This window comes from Eubalaena glacialis, chromosome 15 (genome assembly GCF_028564815.1).
Source record: "Eubalaena glacialis isolate mEubGla1 chromosome 15, mEubGla1.1.hap2.+ XY, whole genome shotgun sequence".
Lineage (NCBI taxonomy): Eukaryota > Metazoa > Chordata > Mammalia > Artiodactyla > Balaenidae > Eubalaena > Eubalaena glacialis.
Window position 1 is genome coordinate 69,447,232 of NC_083730.1, and position 23,123 is coordinate 69,470,354.

Genomic DNA, 23,123 nt, shown 5'->3' on the forward strand with positions numbered 1-23,123 from the left:
AAATCTCTTCAAGATCCTGATTTCAGTTATTTTGGGTAAATACCCAGAAGAGGGATTGCTGAATCATAACGCTTGTTCTATCTTTAATTGTTTGAGGAACCTTCACACTGTTTTCCATAGCGGCTGCACCATTTTGCATTCCCACCAAGGGTTCCCTCTTCTTCATGCCCTCACCAACTCTTGCTGTCTTTTGTTTCTTTGATAATAGCCATCCTACCATGTGTGAGGTGATATCTTATTGTAGTTTTGATTAGCATTTCCCTGATGACCATGACGTTGAGCATCGTTCGTGTACATGTTGGCCATTTGTGTATCTTCTTTGGAGAAATGTCTATTCAAGTCCTTTGCCCATTTTTTAACTGGGTTATTTGTTTGTCAGCTATTGAGTTGTAGGAGTTCCTTACGTATTTTGGAAATTAACCCCTTATCAGATACATGGTTTGCAAATATGTTCTCTCATTCAGTACATTGAAGATTTCTCTCACTGATTGTTTTCTTTGAAATTGGACCCTTATCTGACACCATACACAAAAATCAACTCAAAATGGTTAAAGACTTAAATGTAAGACCTGAAACTGTAAAAATTCTAGAAGAAAACGTAGGGGAAAAGCTCCCTGACATTGGTCTTGGCAATGATTTCACGGATATGACACCAAAGGCACAGGCAACAAAAGCAAATATAGACAAGTGGGAATTCATCGCAATAAAAAGCTCTGCACAGAAAAGGAGAGACTTTATTATTCTGTTTGCGCAAGTAACAGGGAATCTTGGACCACACAACCCTGTGTTCCCATCTGCCTTAGTCCTAGAATTTAGTCTGAGTCCTAGAATTTAGTCTGAGTCCTAGAATTTCAGAGCTGAAGGGAATCTGGGAGATAAAATACAATTGAGGATAACCTTGAGATAAAACACAGCTGCCCTCATTTTACAGATAATAAAAATAGTTGTTATCTATTGACTGTGTAAGACATTTTGCTAAGCATGTTATATGTATTTGTGAACATATATGTATATATGTGTACAGTATGTGTGTATATACATGTACATATACATTAAGGAAACTAAAGCTCAGAGGAAAATACAGATAACAGTAGTTATCGTGTAAAATACATTGCTAACTAGATTTTATATATATGTATTTTTGTGAATGTATATATGTGCACACACACATATATAAATGCGTGTGTGGAGGGGGGTATGTAAAGGAAATTGATTCTCAAAGGGAAGTATGACTAAGGTCACAAAACTTCTTTGTGGGCAGAGCTAGGATTCAGATTTAGGGCTCTGATCTCCAAGGCCAGCATCCCTTCCACCAGCCTGGCGCCGCCATCATTTCACCATGGGTGGCAGGGCGCAAACTCACACAGGGCTGTCCCAGTGGAATTGTAGTCTATGGTCCTAACCCCTTAGCCACCACCACATCCCTTCCCAGTCCCCACACCTTTGGGCCAAGTTCTGACACTGACCGGTTGGTTCCTGTTTGGGGTTTAATTGTGTCCCCCCAAAAAACAATGTCAAAGTCCTAACCCCCAGTACCTGTAATGATGAGGTTTGGGGAAATAGGGTCTTTGCAGATATAATCAAGTTAGGATGAGGTCATACCAGATTACGGTGGGCGTTAATCCAGTGACTGGTGTCCTTACAAGAAGAGGGAAATTTGGACTCACATGGAGACACAGACACAGGGAGAGCATCGCGTGATGACAGAGGCAGTGATGGGAGCGTTGTACCTGCAAGTCAAGAATGCCAAGAATTGCCAGAGACCACCAGAAGCCAGGGAGAGGCAAGGAAGCATCTTCCTTCCGGAGGTTTCAGAGGGAGCAGGACCCTGCTGCCTCCTCGATTTCAGGCTTCTAGCCTCCAGAGCTATGAGACAAGGAATGACTGTTGTCCTATGACCCCTGTTTGTGGCACTTTGCTACAGCAGCCCAGGAAGCAAATACAGCTCTCATTTCCCCTTTAAAATACTGAAAGGTGGAAATATTTTTTTAAAAGAAAGAAAAGGCACCTCACTAATGAGGCACAGCCTCCAAAGACCCTCTGGGCTGCAGCAGCTGCTGGGTTTCCGAGAGGCAGCCCCACTCCCTCTGGGGCCGCCGCCTTTCCCTAAGATCTGCAGAGCTCTGGTGAGAAGGTGTCCCTGACACCCATGCTAATGAGTTCACGAGTCAAGCTGGGTGTCAGGAAACACGCCATCCTCCTCCCAGATGCCAGGAGAACCCAGCATGGGGTTCCAGCATTGTTCCAGGCAGGTGAGGCCGACGGGAGATGACACACGAGGCAGGAGGATAGTCAGATTCTAACAACGAGGTGCCCGGACTGAGGGGGCGGTTGTATCTGGGTTCCGAGAGTATTTTTAACAAGGTTATTGGACATAAAACAGCTTTTTTTTTTTTTAAATTTATTTATGTATTTATTTCTGGCTGTGTTGGGTCTTCGTTGCTGCACACGGGCTTTCTCTAGTTGCGGGGAGCAGGGACTACTCTTCGTTGCGGTGCGTGGGCTTCTCATTGCAGTGGCTTCTCTTGTTGCAGAGCACGGGCTCTAGCCAAGTGGGCTTCAGTAGATGTGACACACGGTCTCAGTAGTTGTGGCTAGTGGGCTCTAGAGCGCAGGCTCAGTAGTTGTGGCACACGGGCTTAGTTGCTCCGCGGCATGTGGGATCTTCCCGGACCAGGGCTCGAACCCGTGTCCCCTGCATTGGCAGGCGGATTCTTAACCACTGTGCCACCACGGAAGTCCAATAAAACAGCTTTAAAATGTTTCTTCTGCTGAACCAAGGAAACAGCCCTGATTTGATGAGCACCTTGGCTGTGCCCAGCCCTTCCCCAACATTCACACGTTTAACCCTCACAAAACTGCATGAATGGTTTGCGTGTCCACTTAAAAGCAGGCAGAGAAGGCCCAGAGAGGGTGAGCAGCTTTCCTGAGGTCACACAGCAGGGAAGGGGAAAACCCAGGATTCCAGCTAAAGCCTGCCTAACCCCCAAAGTGTCTTCTTCCTACCTCGTACTCTGCAGCCCTGGTTCCCGGGTGAAGCTCTGGGGCTCTACTGTTGACCAAGACTTTCCACCAACAAGCAAATCATATAAGCTCTGGACATCTGCAGCCTCTGTTCACAGTCACTTGCCAACGCCATCGTTTGGTCCAGCTGGGGCTCAAAGCCATGTCTTTTCGCTCCTGGTCCATTTACGCCAGGCCACTTCAAGAATAGACAGGTCAGGCGTAGGTAGAGGGAAGAGTCTGAAATTTGCTGTCAGACCCACCTCCAGCTCTGCTGGGTGACCTTGGACCAGTAGCTTGCCCTCTCTGGACCTAGGGCCCCCATCTGTGAAAACGGATTACTACTTCCTACCATGCAGGTTTGTTGGATGTAATTCGGTCATTTAACAAGTCCTCCTATCTGCAGGTGCATGCTAGGACAGAGGTTCCCAAACTTTCTCAACTCACAGTATCTTTGGAGTGTCAGGATTGTTTCATAGATTTCCTAGGCAATTCTATTTATTAAGAATACCTAACAATTCTATTTATTAAGCAGTTAGGTCCAATCCACTTAATAAGCAGCTATATCCTGACAACTTAGGAGCTGCTTGAGAAAGTAATGCACATAAATTGAGAGAAAGATTGTAAAATTTTTATTTCATTCTTAAGTAACACTTATTTACAATTACAGTAATAATCCAACTACTGCTGCGGGAGTGTGTGTGCCTGCTGGGCTCTGCCAAACTTCTCAGACTCTTAGCATCAGACTGGACTCTGCCACCTGCATCTCCTGTTCCACACTGATTTTGTCACAGTTCTTGCTTTTTAGCACAGCAACCACAGAAAACCTAGCTTTGCAAAGATGGGGCATCATCAGAAAGAATGTAGCTCCATTGTGAAGCAGTTATACTCCAATAAAGATGTTAAAAAAAGTAAATAAACTGCAATCTATATGCACCCCCAAAAAAAAAAAAAAAAAGAATGTAGCTCAGTCTGATGTTAAAACTGTGAACTTTCTCAAGCTAGGAGTTCACATGAGGCTGGAAGATGTCACTGTGTCTCCTCAACATTTTTAAAAAATCTCACAGCACCCCTGTGAGTTCATGGTGGCACCCGGGGGCATCATGGTGTATAGTTTGGGAACAATGGTGTTAGGTCCTGAAAATATGGCAAAAATACAGCAATATGTAAACAGACACAATCTGTACTGTCAGGGAGCCTGGGGTCTATTGAAGATGGGGGAGGAGAAACAAGTCTATGAAAGAAATAACAATGGATCCGCAGTATCACCTCCTCCAGAAACACCTCCCTGACTGCCTAGGCTAGGTCATGTTTCTCTCATCTGCACTCCCATGGCTCCTATAGCTACACAGCACTTGCTGCAGCTTATCGAAATGATCTGTTTATATGTTCAGAGACTCAGACACATACCTTGCTTGCTAGGAATGTATCCAATTGGTTCTTGTATCCCTTGGGCCCAGCAGGCTCAAAAAATAACAGTATTTGTTACTATTACTGTCATCGTCCTTGTTAGCAATACTAATGCAGTCTTTATTGAGTTTCGTGGCTTTGTTGCAGCTTCCCTTCTTTGGTGGCGGCATGGTAGATGGCTGCTGGGGGTCCCATCCAGAAGACATAAACCACAGCATGAAAAGTAATGAGGCTCCGACAAAGATAGCGAGGGTTTTATGGGTGGCTCTCCAGAGAGGCATGTAGGGATTCCCCAGGAGGCCCTGGCCCTTCACAGCCCTGCCCCCAGAACACCACAAATACGAGATGTGGAGATTTCCTGACCTGGATAGAACCCACATGGCCAGACGGTGGCCATAGTAAAAGTTGCCATTGATGAATCATCCCCAGCAGCCTCACCTCGGCCAGCATACCAGGCTCTAGCTGGGTGCCCTTCTTCATTTAAAAATTCCTGTCTCTGAGAAAGCAATAGCTCAGAGCAATTCACGATAGCCCAGGGAATTTGGGCAGGAGAAGGGCCCTTCATTATAGCAGAACCGTTAAGTGCACAGGACTTCAAATCCAGCAGGTCAGGTTTGCATCTCAGCCCTGCCACTTGCCAGCTGCGTGACTTTGAACAAGCCGAAGCCGGTGTCCTCATCAGAAAGAATGATCATGCCAATCATCAATATAGACGCTCATAACAGTGTGTCTGGTATATAATAAGTGCTCAGTTAACATTGGTTGCTAATTACCACTCAGTTTCACTGCTCCACTACTGTAGAGTATATTACAAATCATTCATAGCAATAACCAAGAAACCTGATTTTGAGCGTTTCGCACAAATGTGCTCTAAAAATGTACATTTTTTCCTATACTTAAAGAGAGGGGGGAAATGGGAGGACGATAAAAATGAGGGTAGGTTTGTGATTACGTCTATAAGACCATCAGTCCAAGTCACTTAAATTCCTGGGAAAGAACAGGTTGAAATCACACGGATTGCCATCAGAATTGTTTAAACCTTAGACAAGTGATTCTCCACCAGGGGTGAATCTGCTCCCCAGGGGACAATTGTCAAAAGCAAATTTCTAGAGACATCTTTGGTTGTCACAACAGGGGAAGAGGAGTGCTACTGACATCTAGTGGACAGAGGCCAGGGATGCTGCCCAACATCCTACAGGGCACAGGACAGCCCCACCACAAAGAATTACCCAGCCCAAAATGTCAACAGCATCTAAGTTGAGAAAACCTGCCTTAAACAATCTTATCTCAAAGTGTGGGTACCTCCTCAGTGTAGGAATGTCATTGCCCAGCCACATCTCAGCTTAAGGATGGGGTCTTGGTCCAGTCTGTATACGTAGCAGGCAGGAAAAAGTAAAGTTCAGAGACATGAATTGATTCACCCGAGGTAACACAGCGGATCCCGGCCTCCAGTTTCAAATTCAAGTCACTTCCCTCATCACTTTCCTGCCATCTTCTGGGAGCTAAAGATAAATACAGATGCCTTCAAAGACAGCTGGTTTCTGCCAGAGGTGGAATTCCATGTGGAATTCTTCTCAGACTCTTACTGATGGTTAGGTCAAAATTGAATTGGATTGACTTTGGAGGCAGAGACTCAAATCGTAACTCAGCCACTTCCTTCTTGTGGGGTCTTTCACAAGAGACCTTCCCCTGAGCCTCAGTTTCCTCATCTGTAAAATGTCCGTATGGTGCGGTGATTAACAGTGGACTTGGACCACTTGGATTTGAATCCTATCTCTCCCACTAACGAGCTTGACAGGTTACCCAGCGAGATACCCAACAGTTCTGTGCTTCATTTGCACCGATATAAAATGGGGAGAGTCATAACAATGTCTGTGCCTTGGGGTTGTTGTAATAAATAACTGAGTTTATAGATAAAAGAACTCCAAATAGTGCCTGGCTCATAGGATGCTCTCAGTAAATTTTGGCTATTCTGGTCAGTACTGTTACCATCTTTAAAGATTTAGGGGAGGATTAGAAATAATATTTGCAAATCATCTGGTACAGAATGGGTATTTGAATATTTTGGAAATCAATGGATTAAATTGTTAATTTCTTAACCATGTCAAGACACCAGAGCTGCAGTTCTGAGCCCTAAACCCTTCAGCCCTAAAGTTCTGGCTGGACTTTAAGAGTCTATTTCTGTTTTGTAAATCAGTTCATTTGTATCATTTTTTTAGATTCCACATATAAGTGATATCATATGGTATTTTTCTCTGTCTGACTGACTTCACTTTGTATGGTCATCTCTAGGTCCATCCATGTTGCTGCAAATAGCATTATTTCATTCTTTTTTATGGCTGAGTAATATTCCATGGTGTGTGTGCGTGTGTGTGTGTGTGTGTGTGTGTGTGTGTGTGTGTATTCCACATGTTTATCCATTCATCTGTTGATGGACATTTAGGTTGCTTCCATGTCTTGGCTATTGTAAATGGTTCTGCATGTATCTTTTTGAATTAGAATTTTCTCCGGGTATATGCTCAGGGAGTGGGATTGCTGGATCATATGGTAACTCTATTTTTAGTTTTTTAAGGAACCTCCGTACTGTTTTCCATAGTGGCTGCACCAATTTACATTCCCACCAACAGTGTAGGAGGGTTCCCTTTTCTCCACACTCTCCAGCATTTGTTATTCGTAGACTTTTTGATGATGGCCATTCTGTCTGGTGTGAGGTGGTACCCCATTATAGTTTTGATTTGCGTTTCTCTAATAATTAGCGACGTGGAGCATCTTTTCATGTGCCTCTTGGCCATCAGTATGTCTTCTTTGCTGGCTGGACTTTAGAATCACCTGGGGAGCTTTAATAAGAATATTTGGGGGGACTGATTAAAATTCCTTAGGGGGCAGAGCCGACTCACTGAATAACCTAGGGTGATTCTACTATGAAGCCAGGTGAGAACAGCTGAGGACACCTCCCCCTCATCTTCCTGGACCTGCTGTCAGTCTCTTCCTTTACCTCCAGGTCTAAGAATTTGTCCTTTGTCACTTTCTACCTCCGCAGGGCCAGGACAGTGCCTGGTACAGGAAATATTGTGGAATACATGAACATTAAGTTACATGAAGGCAGGGGCCATGTCTGTCTTGCTCACTGTTGTATGTCCAGGGCCTGGCACATAGAAAGTGCTCAAGAAATATTTATTATACTCATTAATCTGTTCATTTATGAAAGAAAATTCCAGGGAAAGTTTGTAGGGAAATCCTTCTGCATTGCCACTGCCACCTGCTGGCCACTCTGCTACACTGCAGGTAATACCTTTTTTTTTTTTTTTTTTTTTTGGTCTTAAGGATTTATCTTCTCTTAAGGATCACTTACTGGGAAGCTGAATTCCCAGGAGGGTGGGAAGCCAAGGAATCAGATCAGCACTTACCTGGGGTCTGAGTCTTCACTCTCTCCCAGTAGAGCACTGGATTTCCAGGCTTCCTCTGAAAACCTTCCCTGACCTTCCCACCTCTGACTTACTCAGTGAGGTTTCTGCTCTGTGTTTCTCCCATCACAGCTGCTACCAAGCACTGGGTTGCAATTACCTGATAACTGTTCCTCTCCCCCACTAGACTGAGTCCTGGGAAAATAGGAACCATGCTTCTTTAGTTCCCTACTCTCTACCAGCTCCTAGCACAAGCCTGGAACATAGGGACAGAGCAAATGTCTGCTGGACTGAACATTTTTTTTTTTAAACCCAAAGAGTGAATTCTAGACTCTGGAAGTTCATAAACTGTAAAGTGTAGTGCATTGGGCTGCATTTCCCAAGGAGTATTATATACTCCATTGGCGATACCCCTGTGGCTTTAGACAGTGCCCAGTTTAACTTTTCAATGTTAAGAAAATCTTTAAAAATAAAACTGACATTTGAAACCTGTGATTATAAGAATGTTATTATTTGGGGTGAGGCTAAATTATGTAGCACTGTTTAAATGGAAAAATAAGTTAATAGAAATTTAAAAAAAGATTAAGTAAACAATAGTAAAGTTGGGATGAAAATATGACCAAAATTGTAAAACCCAGAAAAATAACCAGCATTTATTGGGTGCTACTATATGTTGCTCACCCTCACTTGCATGAGCTCATTTCATCATCATAGCAACCCTATGAGCTATCCCATTTCACAGATGAGGAAGTTGAGGCTCACAGAGGTCAGATATCTTACCCACAGGTGCATAACTAGGATCTGAATCCTGGGCCATTAGGCACTTGAGCCCAAGAACTTCTATTCTGTAATCTTCTTTCAGTTGAATTGATGTAAGGTCTTTCAAGAAACATTTATTGGACACCTACTGTGTGCCAGACTGCTGAAGATACAGCAGTGAGTAAAAGCCAACCCCAGCTCCACAGAGCCCAGCCAGGTTGAAGAGCAAACTTTCAGAGGAATCATTAGGACATGGGTGCAGGGTTTGGGTCATGATGTTATTACCTGTGTATATTATAAAAGTAAGGCGTGTCCAACCTGTTTTTAAAACGATACATCAATATGCTATATGGGACTATAAAATGTAAAAGGAAAATTTTCCCTTCCTACAGCTCATACCCCAGGCACACTCTGCAAGGTTAATGATACCTTACCAGTCCTTCTAGGTGTCTTCCATGGACGCATAATACAATGCTGTCTTTAAGGGTTCCCGTGATTGATTGAAGGAAGGCATTGTGGTTTGACCAGGGGCCCAGACATGGTAACATTGGCTGTTCTCAAGTGCCCGTGGGTGAACTTCAACCACAGAGATGACCTTGGTTTAGTGGAGGGATTAGCTTTGGTCAGGCATCGGCTGAACCACCTGGTGCCTCATTTCTGGGAGTCTGAACTGAAGGGAATGCTAGTCAATATCTCTGTCTCTCTCTCTCAGCTGCTCTAACAGCCCCGCCCCCGCTGACTTAGGGGGTCTCCTCCAGGTGCCCCTTACTCTTTTGAGCTTCTCTCTCTGACGGCAACTGCCATCTCTTTTTGTTTAATTGTCCATTTACATTTGTTTGCCCCCTTAAAGCATTGAGACCACAGTCTCTGGAGGGCAGGAATGGTGTCTGATTCGCCTTCTGGCCCCACTGCTGAGTGCGTTGCCTGGCATGCAGTAAACACTTGCTAAATGTTTTCTGAATAAAAGCACGAGCGCCTGCCAAGGTGCATCTGCATTGTGCAAGATGCACCCCTAGCCGCCCAGCGACCCAGCAAGTCCCTTTCTACAAGCTGGCTTCCTGGATTGCAGGTATGGGAGGAAAACAGTTCTTCACCCCTGATGAAGTCTGCTATTGAATTACAAAGAAAAAAATCTTCCAACCTCAAGAGGTTGGAACCCTAGGAACCTTAGGAACCTTCTAAGCCAGGTCGCTATCGACCCACCCATTCAAAGAGATCAAAGCCCCAATTCCTCATTAGTGGTGATTACTGTCACTGAAACATATTCATTCATTTGTTCCTTGGAAAGGTGATACATTAAAATGCCTTCCTAAATGTCAGGCAGGTACCATGTGTAGAACAATAGGGAGTGGTAAGGATTGTGGCTAACTGGGGAACATATTTCTTATCTAAGGGGGACAGCTTCTACTCAATGCCATGTGAGTTGAGTGCTTGGGCTCCAGGTCACAATCATTGCCATGTAGTTATGTGAACCCAGTATTGTCTTATCTTCCAATGTTTCAGAAGAAGCCAGAAATTTAGATTATTACATGAAATACCCTGATTTGCACAAGCTAAGTAGAGCCCATGTGTAGGTCAAATTCAGAGAAATAGGGTCTAGTTGGGACTTCTGTTATACTATGTGCCATCCACAGTTTCCATGGGGCAAGGGGTTATATCTGTTTTATTCACTTCTGTGTCCTCAGTGCTACTTATGTGTTGGCACATAATAGGTGTTCAATAAACATTCATTGACCCAATGAATGAATGAATGCTTCCTGTGATCCAGGCAAGGTGCTAGGCACTGGAATTCCTGGCATGAACATAAGATGAGTTTCCAGCCTGGGAGTGAGTGGGCAAAGTGAGAATCAAACAGTGCCATAAAAGATTCTGAAGCTGTGATGGAGGTCTGTGAAGGTTATAGAACAGGGTTCCAAGGACAGGGGAATTCATGCTGCTGGGGACAGATCTGGCTCCTTGGGGGAATTCTTGAGATCTGCCTTGTAAAATAAGATGCTTGAAACAACCCATATTTATTATCTTACAGTTTCTATGGGTCTGGAGTCTGGGAACAGCTTAACTGGGTCCTTTGGTTCAGGATCTCTCATAAGAGAGACCTGGGGCTGGAGTCTCATCTGAAGGCTCAGTCGGGGGAAGGATCCACTTCCAAGCTTTGGAGCTCCTACTCCAAAGACAGTGGAGAGTCTGCTAGCAAGACAGAACTACAGTCTTAGGTAACATCCTCACGGAAGTGACAGCCCTTCGTCTTTGCTGTATTGATACTTTATTGGTTGGAAGTGAGTCACAGGTCCTGCTACAAAGAGCTGCAAAGAGGGTTAATACCAGCAGGTGAAGATTATTAAGGGCTGTCTTAGCCTTTCCACTGCACTCTCCTTTATTTATTTTTTTTATTGGAGTATAATTGCTTTACAATGTTGTGCCAGTTTCTGCTGTACAATGAAGCGAATCAGCTACATGTATACACATATCCCCTCCCGCTTGGACCTCCCTCCCACCCCCCTCCCCATCCCACCCCTCTAGGTCATCACAGAGCACCAAGCTGAGCTCCCTGTGCTATACAGCAGGTTCCCACTAGCTATCTGTTTTACACATGGTAGTGTATTTATGTCACTCTCCTTTAGATAGGAAGGGGAAGGGCATCTCAGACAGAGGGAACAGCATAGGCAAAGCCCAAAGGGGTGAAACAGAGTAACCCATCTGGCAAAATGTGACTAGTTCGATGTAAAGTGAGGAACCATTTGAGAGGGAGGCAGGAAGCAGATGGACAAAGTCCTAATAGCCCAATCTGGAGACCTTGCCTCTTCTCCAAGCGCAGTGGAATCACCAGGTATGAAATAATAAAAGACCCACCTGCTCCACGTTCTAAACCGAGGGCCTGCAGAGTCAGGATGATGGCAAGCTGGGGGATTACACTAGTAGGTTGTAAAAATCACTCAGAATTACAGGAATCCTTCAGGTAAAAAGAGACAGCATGTCATCTCTTCCGAGTTTCACTAATCAAGTGAGTATTGGAAGCTGTGGACAGGAGCTTGTGTCTCTGAAACATGTATGGCAGGTGCAGCTGTGATATGTAAAGACTTGGGTCTTTGTACAGCAAAGCAAGGTCCAGAAGGAACAAAATGTTTTAGGATTTGGCTTAGAAAACCCCTTGTTCTCTGTTTGTGGGAATGTAAAATGGTGCTGCCACTGTAGAAAACGGGATGGTGGTTCCTCAGAAAGTTACATGTAGGATTACTGTATGGTCCAGAAATCCCACTTCTGGATATCTACCCACAGAATTGAAGGCAGGGTCTCAAAAAGGTATTTGCACACCCATGTTCATAGCAGCATTATTCACAATAGCCGAAAGGGGAAGCCAAGTGTCCATTGATGGATGGATGAATAAACAAAATGTTGTCCAGCCATACAATGGAATATGATTCAGCCTTAAAAAGGAAGGAAATTCTGACACAAGCTACAACATGGATGACCCTTGAGGATATTATGCTCAGTGTAATAAGCCAGTCGCAAAATGACAAATACTGGAGGATTCCACTTATATGTGGTCCCTGGAGTAGTCAAAGTCATAGAGACGGAAAGTAGAGTGGTGGCTGCCAGGGGCTGGTTGGGAGGGGAGATGGGGAGTTAGTGTTTAATGGGGACAGAGTTTCCATTTGGGAAGATGAAGAGTTCTGGAGATTGATTGTACAACAATGGGAATGTATTTGACACTACTGGACTGTATACTTAAAATGGTTAAGATGGTAAATTTTATATTCTATAGATTTTACCCAGTTTAAATTTTTTAATAGTAAGAATTTTTAATGTTTCAGGGTGTGTAGTCTTGTGTGCACAGCAGCTTTTGCTGGCTTTTCAGTCCATCCAGGTGCTGAAAAGGAACTAGATCACACGCTGGCCCTGGAATGGGTCATACTGGCAGGTTCAACTCTCCAATAAGTCTTAAGCTAGCAGGTGTCATTTATGATGCTCCTGCTGTATATGTTAGAGTCATTTGTGTTCCTGCTGTATACCAGGCCCTGAGTTTCCAGCATGCCTTAACAGGCTCATCTCCAGAGAGATTAGTGACTCAATTAGGGGTAGGGGGCATCAGGGAAGGCTTCCTGAAGGAGGAGATATGAGGACTGAGTATTGAAAAACAAGACTTATCCAGGCTGTGTGGGCAGGTGAGGTATAAGGTGGGAAGCAGGAGGAATATTTCATAATTTAACGACACCACCATCCATTATTTACTGAGTACTTACATTTCAAGGGCATGCTAAGCATTTGCACACATTATCTTGTTTAATCTTCCAAGTCCCTGTGAGATAGGTACTGCTATTATTGCCATTTTACTGATGAGGAAACTGAGGCTCAGAGAGGTTGTGGCCCTTGCTGGAGGTCACACAGCTAGTAAGCAGAACCAGATTTTTAACCCAGATTCCACAGCTTAGTATATCCTACTGTGCCCATGTGTAACCCATGCCCAGAGGTGGGAGAGGGAAAGGTGAGTTTGAGGAGTGGGCAACAGTTCAGTGCAAGGTGGGGAAGCAGAGAAGTGATGCTGGAGAGACTGGCCTCAGACCACACAGGCTCTGAGTAGGAGTCCCCAAAGATTTACATCGTCTCATCAGATCTCCTTTTGGCTTGCATTTCAGCGGAGGAGTCCCTGGCATGTGACAACCCAGGGTTACCTGAAAATGGGTACCAAATCCTGTACAAACGACTCTACCTGCCAGGAGAGTCCCTCACCTTCATGTGCTATGAGGGCTTCGAGCTCATGGGCGAAGTGACCATTCGATGCATCCTGGGACAGCCATCCCACTGGAATGGGCCCCTGCCCGTCTGTAAAGGTAAAGAAACCACCGCCTCCCCACCCCCGAAGTCCCGGGGAATGAGGGACCCAGAGATGTAAAGACTGACTTGCAGCGATTCTAAACTTGCTCTAAAAAGCCAGGCTACTGTGTTTCACTAAATCTAAGACACCACCGTTATTTTCTGCACTGCTGAGAAAGGACATGGCTGCCAATTAAACTATGACACGGTGCCTTCTCCTTGCTTAGCATTTTTGTTTTTACTTACTAAAAGAGCTTAGGTTTTTATCATAAAGGAGAGGCAGCCTGCTTTTGACTCCTGCTTGGACAGCGTGGCTGAAACGTTTCCCGCCTCCTGCACCCCCTTCTCAAGGTTCCCAAGGGTGATGGGTGTTCCCCTGTCGCCTCTGGGCGTTCTCCCAAGATGCTCACACCTATCCTCCAGGTACTGATGGTCCTGGGCTGATTGCACAAGCACAGGCATCTTGAGCGCCACCTGGTGGCAGCGATTGTAATACCCCAGTGATTGTAAGACACCCCCCATCTCAGAGATGGTGAAAAGCGGGGGGAGTGTATTTTAGAATCAGTGAACCACTCATCGTTGAAATTAAGTTAGGGCACACCTAGTGAGATTTGGATCCATTTATCCGCATCTTTGAGGTGTGAAATTCATAATCATATCCTAAATATGTTCAATGCTTTAGGCAAGTGGATTTAACCTTTTATGGTGTTAATACCCTTTTGAGAATCAGGCAGAAAACTCTGAATTCTCTCCCCCGGGGGAACCAAAACATGCAGTTTTACATTTCTACTTGGGAACCCGTAACTTCAGCGGATCCCCAAATGCTCGTTCATGAAGTTCAGCGTTAAGGCTTAAAAATACTTTCCCGGCCAGAATTTCTACTCCTGGGTATAGGCACAAAGTAATTGAAAACAGGTATTCAAACCAACACTTGTACAAATTATCGTAGCAGCATTATTCACAAAAGATGGAAACAACCCAAATGTCCATCAGCTGGTGAATGGATAAGCAGAATGTGGCATGTTCATATAAGGGAATATTGTTCAGCCGTAAAAAGGAATGCTGTAACATGGATGAACCTTGAAAAGGTTGTGCTCAGTGAAAGAAGCCAGACACAAAAGGTCACATATTGTATGATTCAATTTGAATGAAATATCCAGAATAGGTAAATCCATAGAGATGGAACTCAGATTAGAGCTCCCCAGGGGCTGGTGGGGAGGGAGGAGTAACTGCTTAATTGATACTGAATCTCCTTTTGAGATGATGAAAATGTTTTAGAACTAGACAGAGGTGATGCTTGCACAACATTGTGAATGTAGTAAATGCCCCTGAATTGGACACTGAATTAAAATGGTTAATTTTATGTTATGTGAATTGTACCTATAAAAAAAGATTTTCCCTGAATCACCTCATTGAAGCCTCATGACCATACTCTGAGATAGGTGAGCCGTCATACCCATTTCACAAATGTGGACAGAGAGGCTCACGGAGGTTAAGTGACTTACCCCAAACCACACAACTGGTACAAGACAAATCTAGGATTTGAACCCACTTCTGCTAATTATAAATTCCCTGCCTTTGAAACCCCGCCAGGTGAGGCAGTCCTGGCCCCTCAGGTACGACAGACCGTCCAGCAGGAAAGACATTGTCTTGGGAGACCATTGCCCTTTTCTCTCCTCTCCATTTCCACTCCTGTGACCCACCCTGCCAACTCTGTAATGAAATAATAAATCACTTCTCTTCTCCAAAAAAGTGGGGTCCATCGTTTGTGGTCTGGAGTTGGAGAAATGACAGAGCACTAGTGTGAGGCCACCCCCTGGGACTCAGGGGCCCTGGGTTCCCAAGGACGCCACCCTGGCAGGTCCAGGAAAGGGCCCAGGAAGCTGCCTCTTAGCACGTGCCCCCCGGGGCCCACTGATCACACTCAGAGGTTCAACATTTCCTTCGATTTCTAAGATTTCATGGAAGCTCGTGCCCTCCCAGACACGCAATCAAGGTCCCATTCATGTCTTGGGTAGGAAGCATCTGCCTTAATCTTTCCATTTTCCTAATGCCCTGGCTCTAGAGATGTCTGCAGTCAGTTAGTTAGTTAGTTAGCTTTTTTGTCGGCTGGTTTTGTTATCATCACATGATAATGATGAAAGTCAGAGAGTCACTTTGACCAAAGCTCTAACTAGGAAATCTCCATATTATGTAGGACACGGCTATTGCTGGGCCTTTGGGGGCCAGCTCCTCCCACAACCTTATCATGCACTCTTTCCATCGAAGCCCTTCACTCTGGGGGTTTTGCATCCCTGAACCCCGTCCCTGTGGGTATATTTTTGTGCTCAGCTATCATGATGACTTGGATGCCAAAGTGTGAAGACACCAGCCCCCATCATCCTGAACTTTCAGAGAAGTTGTACAGGGAATCCAGGGGAATAAACCAACTCCAGAGAGTTCCAGTCTATGGCAATGAAGGAATGAAAATATGGAATAAAAATCCTATATTCCAAATCAATATGGAATAAAAGTGAAATTAGAAAGGTTCATATAAATGTATATTTCAAAGCAGGAAAACAGTTTCACCTCTGGCTGGGCTCAGGATTTCGGAATTTTGTCTTGTCCCTCACCATTCATCAGCCTTGGTCCAACACAAAAGCACTGAAGAGACCAGGACTATGTAGTTGAGAGCAAAGGCCCAAGAAAGCCAAGCAAGTTTAAATCCTGCCTCCATCACTTAGGAGCTGTGTGGTGTAAGAGAAATCGCTTCACTTCTCTGAACCTCTGTTTGCTCATCTGTTAAATGGGGATGAGAATAGTATCTACCTAATGAGATTGTTGTGAGTGTTAAGTGAGCAAATATATATAAAGCTCTTGATGCCCAGTATCTGACATATGGTGAGTATTCAGTAATTATTGTCCTTTTCCTTTCGTATCTGTCTCATCTTCTCTCAGGAACTTAGGAAGGGAATGAGTCCAGGCATTTCCACTAATTCCAGTAGCCTAAGATTAAAAAAAATAAACAAACAAAACCACAGCACTACAGCAAAGCATGGAATGGACTTTTGCACCTAATTTGGGCGGGGGGGCTTCATGCAAACAGAGTGAATTCACTTGACATTGACCAATGCTCCAATTTCTCTTTCAGTTAATCAAGACAGCTTTGAACATGCTTTAGAAGGTGAGTCCCATGAAGAAAAAAATCCCATAAACCAAGCTAATAGCAGAAAGCAAGGGAAGGTCCTTGGAGATCCTTATCCAGGCGCTTAACAGAAAATTAAGCAAAATTTCTGCCTTCACACTGCTGAAGGTAATTTCAAAACAAATGACATTGTAAAGAAAAAAAAATCATTGAATTTGCAACTTATAGTCCTAACTATGACCTGAAAGAGATTTGACGCCCGTTCTGTTCATGATGACGAGGTAAAAACATCTGGGAGTTCACGTGCCTGAGAAACACATACCCTCTTGTAAAACTTTTCAGCCATGTGGTGCTATTTGGGGGAGCTAAATCCAGAGATGCCTCACCTTTCATGCTGAGCAAGCTCCTGGTTTCGGGAGGGAAGGGTCTTTCCTCAGGGGATGCTCTGTGGTCTGTTTTCCCCTCTGTCTTTTTCTTCCCCAAAATAGCTGTCCCTGGATCCCCCTTGTTTTCTGTTCTTGTTAGAAATTACCAAGTGAGATTTATTAATGTGGAACAGATGCTAGAAGTGATCCAGGATTTTGTTTTATCTTCCCTTTTCAATGCATCCCACACGTAAAATGTTCTGCATTCTGTATAACCTTCGTTCAGTTTGGTACAAAACCACTCACTGGGCTGTCGTGTCAGGAAAAAAATAACATATTTTGTTTTGTTAAAAAAAAAAATTTTAACCAATTGGACAGTTTTTTAAATTATTTTTGGAGCCACTTATCTTTCTGACAATAAATTGTTCACTCAGAATCTGGGGCAGTGGAAATTACATGTCATTAGTTCCTCTCTCCTGCAACAGATGACATTTTAATCCAAGCAGACAGAGCCGGAGCTCAAATATATGTGTAGGTTGTGGGGAGCATGTATTAGTCACTCCGCTAGAAGAAAAAGGGCATTTATGGTGTTATGCTCTATTCAGGCCCTTTCTTTGCTGTCTTGCACCGGCCAATGAACCATGAGAACATCTCAAAGGCCTGGGTTGCTCAGAGGGTGTGATGCTATCGTAATGTTCTGGGCTCGCACATTTATCATGGGTATTAAGATTGATTTTTCAGACCCAAGGAGTGGTGGTTAACGGATTGCAGATTTGTGTAATGCCGAGCTCTGTTAGACATGGCTGTGGGGAACGGCAGAGGAAAATGTGTCCAGAAGGGATGTGGAGTCTGCCTTCAAGCCTTGCTCGGAAAACGCCCCCTTCCCCCCCTCCACCTCCACAATAATCATCATAGTTCTTGTGATTTCTGCTAACCACTGGGAGGTAGCGGGAGGCCCCAGGTGAGGCCGAGAGGGTTGCCTGAGAGTGTGCAGCCGTGGCCTCTGAGGATGAAAACTGTGTCTTCACGGTTAGGGTGTCACGGGGTGTGCAGTTGGGGTGTCATGAGGTGTGCAGGTACCAAGCACCGACCCAGCTGCCCAGCGCCCTCTGCTGGAGGGTCTGATTGAGCAGGTCTGGGAGGGACCTGCCAGTCTAGACACAACTCTGTCTTCTCCATGGACTGTCAGGCAAATCTGCCTTTCCAGTTAGCACGTTGGGGATTTTCTCCAAGTCTTCCCTGGAATTGGATTTTAACCAGATTTCAACTGATGACCACCCCATCCAAGAATGGGTCTGGGGCTCTGTTGCCAAGAACCAGCACCATTTCCTTTACTCTCTGCCTCTTCTCCCTTCTGGAGATGGTTCTCCAGTGGCTGGCTCTGTGACATTAGGTCTTGGAGTGGGTGCCGGGCTGGGAGGGCGGGTACTGCCCTGGGAGCCAGGTGCCCTCACTGGCTTGTGTGTTTAGTAGCAGAAGCGGCAGCCGAGACGTCTCTGGAAGGGGGAAACATGGCACTGGCTATCTTCATCCCAGTCCTCATCATCTCCTTACTGCTGGGAGGAGCCTACATTTACATCACCAGGTATGGGGCTTCGGGTGGGAGTGGGGCTCTCACCCACTCAGCGACCAGCGTGCTGAGGGGCTGGGCTCATCACTGGACCCTGAGCCTCAGGGTCTCCACTCTTGGGGACAGTGGCATTTGTGTGATTGAAGGGATGGTGTGATTCAATTCAACTCTGAGAAATACTTAGATCGTGCGCCTGCCAATCCTTCATGGTAGGAGGGCTGAGCATGCAGCAACAAATCAGACAGACACTCTCCTGACCTCACAGAGCTAATGTTTAATGGGAGAGAGAGACACTTCCTAATTGCCAGGCACACTGACTCATTCTTTCCTTCATTCACTCATTCATTCCCTCACTTATTCAACATGTATGTATTGACAGTTTAATGTCATTGTCCCAGGTGTCGGGGATCATAAAACGTGCCTTTAATAAGGAAGGAAGATACTCATCTATGGCTAGCATATTCACTAATTCATTCAATTTCACAAGTATTGAGCACCGACTGTACCAGGCCATTTTCTGGGCTCTAAGACCATCATCGTGAACAAAACAAAAAGAAATCGTTGACATGTGGGGCACAGGTTCTGATGGGGGAAGAGAGACAATAAGTAAAGTATAATATAAAAGTAAGTAGTACATTAGAAGGTGAAAAATGCAGGGAGAAAAAGAAAACTTAGAAGAGAGAAAAAGGGAGCTGGGGTGAGGCAGGGGTTGCATTTTAAGTGGGGGAGGGTTAGAGGAGGCCCCAGTGAGAAATCACATTTGAGTAAGAGCTTGAAAGCAACAATGAGTAAACTATGCAAATATCTGGGAGAGGAGGATTCCAGGCAGAGAAGCAGCATGTGCAAAGGCCCTGAGGCAGGCATTTGCCTACTCTAAATGGTCCCTGTGGAGCTCACAGTCTGGAAGGGGGAGAGGAGAAATACACACATTATCACATACTATAATAAACACAATAAAGGAAAGAGACAGGGTGTGGGAACAGAGACCAGATCTAAATAGGTGGTCAGGGAAGGCTGCTCTGAGGCAACACAGTATATGCTTAATAAATGCTCATTATTATTGCGCTTGCTCTTTGCATTAAAGAGGGACTTGTATCATCTTACAGGAGAAAACACATTAAGCTCCAGTAAGGGGAGGTCCGGGGCTTTAAGGATCACTGACTGGGTTAGAAATCGAGAGCGATTATGATTTCAGCTTTCACCCCACTTGGATTCTCACCTACAAGAGGCCGTCTCCACACATCCTCCTTGTAATCCATGGAGGTGCCCACGCTCAGGAAGTGGCACCCACCGTTCCCCTGTGGGACTGTAAGGTGTCTCCTCGTCCAGGAAAAGTAACTTCTCTTCCCTTCACCGTCTCTTCTCCAGATGCCGCTATTACTCCAACCTCCGCCTGCCCCTGATGTACTCCCACCCCTACAGCCAGATCACCGTGGAAACCGAGTTCGACAACCCCATTTATGAGACAGGGGTGAGTGGGTCTCTCTTCTCTCCCTGGTGCCTCCCTCTTTGCTCTGAATCCATCGACATCGAAACGGGAGGTTTAATTTCCTTTTGCTCACGATGCTGCTGGCAGAAAGGCATGGCCAGTGGTCCTCCTGTCTCATCCCTGCCAAGACCCCTATTGAGGTAACTGCTGGAGAACTCAGCTCGTTCTAGGAACTGATGACAAGCCTGTAACTCTGTTTGTTCTTAGCAGAATGGTCACAGAAAGGAGGGGCTGCACCAGAGACCCATGGAGAGATAGCTGAGATGGGTCAGAGCCCAGCGGTGGCCTGGTGGCAGTGGGCAGCGTTCCCAACATCTTATTAAACTACATTCCTTATTGAATGGCAGTGTGCACCATCCCCACACATTTGAGCAGCAGCCTTGTGTTGGTACTAGGGACACAGCTGAACCAAACAGACACAGTCCTTCCGTTAATGAGCTTATAATCTCACAAAGGAGACAGATATCAATAATAATAGTAGTAGTAGTAGTAGTAATGGTAATAGTAATATTATGGGGCAGGCACCTTAAATGCATAATCCCCTTGAATCCTTGTAACTCTTTGTGATGGATTCTCTAGTTATTTCTGATTGACTGATGAGGACATTGAGGTTCAGGGAGAGGACAAACGATTTGGTCAGGATTGCACACAGCCAGAACACACAGCCTGCAGCCAGGATGCAAACTCTGTTAGACTTTCTTGCCTCTCCTTGAACCTCAAACAATCAAATATGCCAGTGAATATCCTGATTGCAACAAACCATAATTTTTTTTTAAACATCTTTATTGAAGTATAATTGCTTTACAATGGTGTGTTAGCTTCTGCTTTATAACAAAGTGAATCAGTTATACATATACATATGTTCCCATATCTCTTCCCTCTTGCATCTCCCTCCCTCCCACCCTCCCTATCCCACCCCTCTAGGTGGTCACAAAGCACCGAGCTGATCTCCCTGTGCTATGCGGCTGCTTCCCACTAGCTATCTATTTTACATTTGGTAGTGTATATATGTCCATGACACTCTCTCACCCTGACACATCTCACCCCTCCCCCTCCCCATATCCTCAAGTCCATTCTCTAGTAGGTCGGTGTCTTTATTCCCATCTTGCCACTAGGTTCTTCATGACCTTTTTTTTATTTTTTTCCCTTAGATTCCATATATATGTGTTAGCATACTGTATTTCTTTTTCTCTTTCTGACTTACTTCACTCTGTATGACAGACTCTAACTCCATCCACCTCATTACAAACACCTCCATTTCATTTCTTTTTATGGCTGAGTAATATTCCATTGTATATATGTGCCACATCTTCTTTATCCATTCATCCGATGATGGACACCTAGGTTGCTTCCATGTCCTGGCTATTGGAAACAGAGCTGCAATGAATATTTTGGTACATGACTCTTTTTGAACTATGGTTTTCTCAGGGTATATGCCCAGTAGTGGGATTGCTGGGTCGTATGGTAGTTCTATTTTTAGTTTTTTAAGGAACCTCCATACTGTTCTCCATAGCGGCTGTGTCAATTTACATTCCCACCAACAGTGCAAGAGTGTTCCCTTTTCTCCACACCCTCTCCAGCATTTATTGTTTCTAGATTTTTTGATGATGGCCATTCTGACCGGTGTGAGATGATACCTCATTGTAGTTTTGATTTGCATTTCTCTAATGATTAATGATGTTGAGCATTCTTTCATGTGTCTGTTGGCAATCTGTATATCTTCTTTGGAGAAATGTCTATTTAGGTCTTCTGCCCATTTTTGGATTGGGTTGTTTGTTTTTTTGTTATTGAGCTGCATGAGCTGCTTGTAAATCTTGGAGATTAATCCTTTTTCAGTTACTTCATTTGCAAATATTTTCTCCCATTCTGAGGGTTGTCTTTTGGTCTTGTTTATGGTTTCCTTTGCTGTGCAAAAGCTTTTAAGTTTCATTAGGTCCCATTTGTTTATTTGTGTTTTTATTTCCATTTCTCTAGGACCTGGGTCAAAAAGGATCTTGCTGTGATTTATGTCATAGAGTGTTCTGCCTATGTTTTCCTCTAAGAGTTTGATAGTGTCTGGCCTTACACTTAGGTCTTTAATCCATTTTGAGTTTATTTTTGTGTATGGTGTCAGGGAGTGTTCTAATTTCATACTTTTACATGTACCTGTCCAATTTTCCCAGCACCACTTATTGAAGAGGCTGTCTTTTCTCCACTGTATATGCTTGCCTCCTTTATCAAAGATAAGGTGACCATATGTGCGTGGGCTTATCTCTGGGCTTTCTATCCTGTTCCATTGATCTATATTTCTGTTTTTGTGCCAGTACCAAACTGTCTTGATTACTGTAGCTTTGTAATATAGTCTGAAGTCAGGGAGCCTGATTCCTCCAGCTCCATTTTTCGTTCTCAAGATTGCTTTGGCTATTCGGGGTCTTTTGTGTTTCCATACAAATTGTGAAATTTTTTGTTCTAGTTCTGTGAAAAATGCCAGTGGTAGTTTGATAGGGATTGCATTGAATCTGTAGATTGCTTTGGGTAGCAGAGTCATTTTCACAATGTTGATTCTTCCAATCCAAGAACATGGTATATCTCTCCATCTATTTGTATCATCTTTAATTTCTTTCATCAGTGTCCTATAATTTTCTGCATACAGGTCTTTTGTCTCCTTAGGTAGGTTTATTCCTAGATATTTTATTCTTTTTGTTGCATTGGTAAACAGGAGTGTTTCCTTAATTTCTCTTTCAGATTTTTCATCATTAGTATACAGGAATGCAAGAGATTTCTGTGCATTAATTTTGTATCCTGCTACTTTACCAAATTCATTGATTAGCTCTAGTAGTTTTCTGGTAGCATCTTTTGGATTCTCTATGTATAGTATCATGTCATCTGCAAACAGTGACAGCTTTACTTCTTCTTTTCCGATTTGGATTCCTTTTATTTCTTTTTCTTCTCTGATTGCTGTGGCTAACACTTCCAAAACTATGTTGAATAATAGTGGTGAGAGTGGGCAACCTTGTCTTGTTCCTGATCTTAGTGGAAATGGTTTCAGTTTTTCACCATTGAGGACAATGTTGGGTGTGGGTTTGTCATATATGGCCTTTATTATGTTGAGGAAAGTTCCCTCTATGCCTACTTTCTGCAGGACTTTTATCATAAATGGGTGTTGAATTTTGTCGAAAGCTTTCTCTGCATCTATTGAGATGATCAT

General features: G+C 44.3%; 1 protein-coding gene across 1 annotated transcript in view; it reads left to right on the forward strand.

Moving 5' to 3' along the window:
* Positions 1 to 23,123, forward strand: part of SEZ6L (seizure related 6 homolog like) — an 87,428-nt gene that overhangs the window by 59,768 nt on the left and 4,537 nt on the right. The window contains exons 13-16 of the mRNA XM_061169253.1: positions 13,211 to 13,405; positions 16,519 to 16,551; positions 18,348 to 18,462; positions 19,816 to 19,918. Of these exons, the coding sequence (XP_061025236.1) occupies positions 13,211 to 13,405; positions 16,519 to 16,551; positions 18,348 to 18,462; positions 19,816 to 19,918 (446 nt within the window). The remainder of the gene's footprint in view (positions 1 to 13,210; positions 13,406 to 16,518; positions 16,552 to 18,347; positions 18,463 to 19,815; positions 19,919 to 23,123) is intronic.